The 7264-nt window shown below is 44.1% G+C and overlaps 1 protein-coding gene across 1 annotated transcript; it reads left to right on the top strand.

The window, feature by feature from the left end:
* The first annotated feature begins 3686 nt into the window (after window positions 1-3686).
* On the top strand, window positions 3687-5162 carry LOC103232155 (zinc finger CCHC-type and RNA-binding motif-containing protein 1-like). Its single transcript, XM_073013198.1, is given in 3 exon segments — window positions 3687-4366; window positions 4368-4559; window positions 4902-5162. Coding segments are annotated over 3 exon segments (504 nt in total). The 5' UTR covers window positions 3687-4256; the 3' UTR covers window positions 5104-5162.
* The last annotated feature ends 2102 nt before the right edge of the window (window positions 5163-7264 follow it).

Genomic DNA, 7264 nt, shown 5'->3' on the forward strand with positions numbered 1-7264 from the left:
AAAAATACAAAAATTAGCTGGGCGTGGTGGCGGGTACCTGCAGTTCCAGCTACTCAGGAGGCTGAGGCAGGAGAATCGCTTGAACCCGGGAAGCAGAGGTTGCAGTTAGCCAAGATTGTGCCACTGTACTCCAACCTGGGCCACAGAGAGAGTCTCTGTCTCAAAAAACAAACAAACAAACAAAAAGATGTTATTGATTTTTTTTTTTTTTTTTGAGACAGAGTCTTACTTTATGGCCCAGGCTGGACTGCAGCCACACAGTCTCTGCTCACTGCAGCCTCTGCCTTCCAGGTTCAAGCAATTCTCCTGCCTCAGCCTCCCAAGTAGCTGGGACTACAGGCACCCACTGCCACGCCAGGCTAATTTTTGTTTTTTTTGTGGAGATGGGGTTTCACCATGTTGGTCAGGCTGGTATGGAACTCCTGACCTTGTGATCTGCCCGCCTCAGCCTCCCAAAGTGATGGGATTACAGGTGTGAGCCACCGCGCCTGGCCAAGATGTTATTGATTTTATCAATATATACAATTTTATCAATATATACAACACACAGGTCAAGGAAACATATTAAATTATGTGACAAAGTTGCAATCAGCAAAACCCAGACTGTGTGAAACTCTACTGAAAAATAACCCAATTCCTTCAATGAAAAAATTGCAAGGAAAAAATGAGATAAAGAGAACCTTTATTTATTTTTTATTTTTATTTTTTTTCAGAGGGAGATCTCGCTCTGTCACCTAGGCTGGAGTGCAGTGGTATGATATCGGCTCACGGCAGCCTCCCCCCAACGCCCCACCAACCCCAGGTTCAAGCAATTCTCCTGCCTCAGGCTCCCAAGTTCCAAGTAGCTGGAACTACATGTGGCCACCACCACACCCAGCTAATTTTTGTGATTTTAGTGGAGACAGGGTTTCACCACATTGGTTGGGTTGGTCTCGAACTCCTGACCTCAAGTGATCTGCCCGCCTGGGCCTCACAAAGTGCTGGGATTACAGACCTGAGCCACTGTGCCCAGCCCCAGTATATGTCACTTTCAAATTAAGGGTTCCTGTGCTGGTCATGGTGGCTCACACCTGTAATCCCAGCACTTTGGGAGGCCAAGGTGGGCGGATCACTTGAGGTCAGGAATTTGAGACCAGCCTGATTAACATGGTGAATCCCCATCTCTACTAAAAATACAAAAAGTGTCTGGGCATGCTGGCTCATGCCAGTAATCCCAGCACTTTGGGAGGCTGAGGCGGGCAGATCATTTGAGGTCAGGAGTTTGAGACCAGCCTGGCCAACATGATGAAACCCCGTCTTTCTAAAATACAAAAATTAGCCGGGTGTGTTGGTACACGTCTGTAATTCCAGTTACTTGGGAGGCTGAGGCAGGAGAATCGCTTGACCCTGGGAGGCGAAGGTTGCAGTGAGATGAGATTCTGCCACTGCACTCCAGACTGGGCGACAGAGCGATACTCAGTGTCAAAAAAAAAAAAAAAAAAAAAAAAAAAAAAAAATTAGCTGGATGTGGTGGTGTGCACCTGTAGTCCCAGCTACTTGGGAGGCTGAGGCACAAGAATCACTTGAACACGGGAAGTGGAGGTTGCAGTAAGTGGAGACCAGGCCACTGCACTCCAGCCTGGGCGACAGAGTGAGGCTCTGTATAAAAAAAATAAAAATAAAAAAAATAATCCTGGGCATGGTGGCTTACTCCTGTAATCCCAGCACTTTGGGAGGCCAAGGCAGGTGGATCAACTGAGGTCATGAGTTTGAGACCAGCCTGGCCAACATGGTGAAACCTCGTCTCTACTAAAAATACAAAAGTTAGCTGGGCATGCTGACGGGCACCTGCAATCCCAGCTACTTGGGAGGCTGAGGCAGGAGAATCCCTTGATCCCGGGAAACGGTTGTTGCAGTGAGCCGAGATTGAGCCACTGCACTCCAGTCTGGCAGATAAGAGCGAGACTCCGTCTAAATATATATACATATACACACACACACATATACATACACACACATATATATACACATATATGTGTATATACACACACACACACACAGATATATATATATAGACCGAGTGTGGTGGCTCATGCCTGTAATCCCAGCACTTTGAGAGGCCGAGGCAGGTGGATCACCTGAGGTCAGGAGTTCGAGATCAGCCTAGCCAACATGGTGAAACCCCATCTCTACTAAAAATACAAAAAGTAGCTGGGCGTGGTGGTGGGCACCTGTAATCCCAGCTACTCGGGAGGCTGAGGCAGAATTGCTTGAACCCGGGAGGCAGAGGTTGCAGTGAGCTCCAGCCTGGGTGATAGAGTGGGACTTCATCTCAGAAAAAAAAAAATATATATGTGTGTGTGTATATATATATATACACACACATATGTATATAAATACTTGGTATTTGATGATATGAAGGTATCTTCTTGGTATCTGATATGAAGGAATTATTGTTTATGTGTGCTAATATTATAATGATTTTTTAAAAAATAATTCTTACTTTTTAGAGAAATATACTGAAATATTTTCATTATACTAGTCTGTCTACTTTTATACATGTTATAAATTCTTCATTAAAAACTTTTAAAACAATGTTATTGAATTCTCAAGCATCTAATGAAAGTGTACAGATTAGTCTGAAGGAGTAGAACAGGAGGAGCTGGAATTTAAGAAGAGGAAGGTCTGGAACAGCCTCTGTGGGAGAGTGCCAGGGAATGTATGAGACAAATAAAAGGGTTGCTGAGCAGCTGCAAGGGCCAAGTTGAAATTGGACAGCACGAATTTATATTTGTCTACTTGGTTCTCCCTCTAGCAGTTTCTGGGACTTTGGGAGCAGAAAGGAAGAAAGAGGATAATGGAGGCAGGGGTCTCAGAGACAGTAACATTGGAGTGGCTGTTCATGGAGTGTGGGAGAGAAAATTAGTATAACTGGGAGATAATTACTTGATCTGGATGAACTGAGAGGTGGAGTACCTAGGCATCTCAGTGAGGTTAGAGAGCAGGTGATCAGAGATGTAAAGGTTATTTGGAAAAGCCTTACATCAATGTTAAGATATCACTGATCAACCAAGAGCCTCCCTGTTCCCCAGTTAAGTTTTGTCAAAGGAACTCTGCTAGGCTAGAGGGGCGTCATATCAAGATCCTCTTCCAAGATCCCTTTTAGGTTTTTAGGTTTTAGATGTTTTCAAATGACTCTAGGACAGCTCTTAGCAATGCCTGAGGTTTTAATCAGTAGCTGTATGACCCCAGGCAAGCTATTTTATCTTTTGTTCCCTAGTTTCCTCATCTACAAGAAGTTGTGATAATAATACCTACCTCACAGAGCAAGTGTGAGGATTAAATAAAATAATGTGGGTAGAAGTGCCTAGCACAGTGGTATTCTGTACAGAATACTGTACTCCCTCATCAGGTGAATATAGTCTCCCTTAATCCTGAAGCTGATGCAGTTGTGTGGTAATTATGTTATCACTTTATAGAGGAGCAAAACTTGACTGTCAGACTGTCAAGAAAATCCTATTTTCTTTCTTGTTTTTTTTTTTTTTTTTTTTTTTTTTGAGGCGGAGTCTCGCTCTGTCACCCCGGCTGGAGTGCAGTGGCGCAATCTCCACTCACTGCAACCTCCGCCTCCCGGGTTCACACCTTTCTCCTGCGTCAGCCTCCCAAGTAGCTGGAACTACAGGTACCTGCCACCACACCCGGCTAATTTTTTTGTATTTTTAGTAGAGACAGGGTTTCATCGTGTTAGCCAGGACGGTCTTGATCTCCTGACCTCGTGATCCGCCCGCTTCAGCCTTTCAAAGTCTGGGATTACAGGCATGAGCCACTGTGCCCGGCTGAAAATCCTATTTTCTTAATGAAACATTATAAAATTGGATACTGGAGATGTGTCCGCCCCCCTTCAATAAAAAAGTCATCTAACTTTCCTAACACGCTGAGGTAAAAAAACTTTCAGTGAAGAAAAAGAATAGTAGCAGCAGTAATAATAATAGCAAACACATGTTTACTGGATTTGAGCCTTAGAGGAATGATATGGCCTAGAGATTAAAATGTGAGTCATCTGTATGGGGGTGATATTTGAAGTCACGTACATAATTGAGGGTGTCTGGAAGAGTTATATGAGAAGAGAGCAATCCTAGGACTGAGTCCTAAGGAACTGAATCACTGAATGGCCAGGAAGAAAAAGAGGAGTGTAAAAATGAGTCCCAGGACTCGTGACGCCAAGGCTGCTGCGAGCGGCTATGAAGAGTCGGGGTTGAGGTGGGGTTGAGCCCCAAATGAGCCGAGGGCTCGCACTCTTCTGGTCTCCCAGGACTGCCCCACCTGAAGAAATGAGTGGTGGATTGGCTCCAAGTAAGAGCACAGTGTATGTATCCAGCTTGCCCTTTCCCTGACGATGACCTGTAGCGGATATTTTCCAACTATGGCAAAGTTGTAAAGGTTACCATAATGAAAGATAAAGATATCAGGAAGAGTAAAGGGGTTGCATTTATTGTATTTTTGCATAAACACTGCACAAAACTGTACCAGGGCAATACACAACAGTTATTTGGTGGAGTGATAAAAGCAAGCATTGGCTGGTTGCGGTGGCTCATGCCTGTAATCCCAGCACTTTGGGAGGCCGAAGTGGGCGGATCACTTGAGCCCAGGAGTTCAAGACCAGCCTGGCCAAACATGGCGAGACTCCATCTCTACTAAAAATACAAAACCTAGTCAGGTGTGGTGGCGCACCTGTAATCCCAGCTACTAGTGAGGTGAGACAGGAGAATCACTTGAACCTGGAAGGCAGAGGTTGCAGTGAGCGGAGATCACGCCACTGCACTCCAGCCTGGGTGACAGAGCAAGACTCCATCTCAAAAAAAAAAAAAAGAAAAGAAAAAAAACAAAAAACAAAACAAAACAAAAACAAAAACAAGAGGAAGCATTGCTACTGACAATGGAAGAGCAGCTGTGTTCATCCGAAGGCGAAACTACTTGGATAAATCCAAGTGTTATGAATGTGGGGAAAGTGGACATTTAAGTTATGCCTGTCCGAAAAATATGCTTGGAGAACGTGGGCCTCCAAAGAAGAAAGAAAAAAAGAAAAAAAAGAAAGTTCCTGAATCAGAAGAAATTGAGGAATAGAAGAAAGTAAAGATGAAGGGAAGAATCCTGCTCTTGACAGCCTGAGTCAGGCCACAGCATTCCAGCAAGCCAAAATTGAAGAACAAGATGATTCAAGATGCCCAAGGATAAAGAAAAGCACATATTTCCGTGATGAGGAAGAAACTTAGTGATTAAAATCTTGCCCTAGCACAGTAATAAAAATTAAGATTTGTTAGTAACAATCTTGATGATCTGATTTTAATAAAAATAAGAAAAGTTAACACTATCATGTTAATACTATTACTGTCATCCCAAGAAAAATGATATATTTTCTCTCCTTTTTGAGATGGAGTTTCACTCTGTCACCCAGGCTGGAGTGCAGTGGCGTGATCCAGGCTTACTGCAGCCTCTGCCTCCTCCCAGGTTCCAGCGATTCTTCTGCCTCAGCCTCCCAGGTAGCTGGGATTACAGGCACACGCCACTACACCCGGCTAATTTTTGTATTTTTAGCAGAGACACGGTTTCACCATGTTGACCAGGCTGGTCTTGAACTCCTGACCTCAGGTGATCTGCCTGCCTCGGCCTCCCAAAGTGCTAGGATTACAGGTGTGAGCCACCGCGCCTGGCTGAGAAAAGATTTGGAAGGCCGAGGTGGGCAGATCACGAGGTCAGGAGTTCGAGACCAGCCTGGCCAACATAGTGAAACACCATCTCTACTAAAAATACAAAAAATTGACCAGGAGTGGTGGCTCATGCCTGTAATCCCAGCACTTTGGGAGACCGAGGTGGGCGGATCATCAGGTCAGGAGATCGAGACCATCCTGGCCAACACAGTGAAACCCTGTTTCTACTAAAAATAGAAAAAAATTAGCCGGGCATGGTGGCAGGCGCCTGTAGTCCCAGTTACTCGGGAGCTTGAGGCAGGAGAAGGGAATGAACCCGGGAGGCGAAGCTTGCAGTGAGCCGAGATTGCGCCACTGCACTCCAGCCTGGGCGACAGAGCAAGACTCCATCTCAAAAAAAAAAACAAAAAACAAAAAACAAAAAAACCCCACAAACTTCCTGAAGACCGAAAAGTTGAATGATTTATTGTTATTTATGTTAATACACTTTTCAAGATAATTTTGTCTTTAAATATGGGTGTTTTGTCATCATATTTCTTGCAGCTTTATCCCAATCTGGATAAATTGAAAGTAACTATAAAATAAACTGTAAATACCTATAAAATATAAAGTAATATAGCTCTAAAAGGCTTAAAATCAAACACAGGTGTTATTTGTCTGCCCTACCCATAGCACCAAATTCCATTCCCTAGAAGAAACTACTCATATGTGCATACATGTTGCTAAATACAATACATATATCTCTGTCACTTAATAAAAGAATAAAGGGGAATTATTCAGTCTCTTATACTTCTCCTACCTTCCTCAATCTTCCCAATGTGGCTGTGATAAAAATTTTGGGTCCCAGCACTTTGTGAGGCCGAGGCGGGTGGATCACCTGAGGTCAGGAGTTCGAGACCAGCCTGACCAACATGGTGAAACATGGTATCTACTAAAAAATACAAAAATTAGCCGGGCATGGTGGCAGGCACCTGTAATCCCAGCTACTTGGGAGGCTGAGGCAGGAGAATCGCTTGAACCTGGGAGATGGACATTGCAGTGAGCCGAGATCATACCATTGCACTCCAGCCTGGGTGACAGAGCAAGACTCCATCTCAAAAAAAAAAAAAAAAAAAAAAAAAATTACAGCCAGGTGCGGTGGTTCATGCCTGTAATCCCAGCATTTTGGGAGGCCGAGGCGGTTGGATCACGAGGTAAGGAGATAGAGACCATCCTGGCTAACACGGTGAAACACCATCTCTACTAAAAACATAAAAACAAAATTAGCCAGGCGTGGTGACAGGCGCCTGTAGTCCCAGCTACTCAGGAGGCTGAGGTGGGAGGATGGCGTGAACCCGGGAGGCGGAGTTTGCAGTGAGCCAAGATTGTGCCACTGCACTCCAGCCTGGGCAACAGAGCGAGACTCCTTCTCAAAAAAAAAAAAAAAAAAAAAAAATGGGGGGAAAATCCATACGTATTTTTTTTAATGACCACGTAAATACTTTTCACTTCTGAGCCGAGGAGTATGCTATGATTATATTTTTCCTAGAGTTAATAATTGTCCATTTTTTTCCATGTATCTTCTTTGTATTTATGAT

This window comes from Chlorocebus sabaeus, chromosome X (assembly GCF_047675955.1).
Source record: "Chlorocebus sabaeus isolate Y175 chromosome X, mChlSab1.0.hap1, whole genome shotgun sequence".
NCBI lineage: Eukaryota > Metazoa > Chordata > Mammalia > Primates > Cercopithecidae > Chlorocebus > Chlorocebus sabaeus.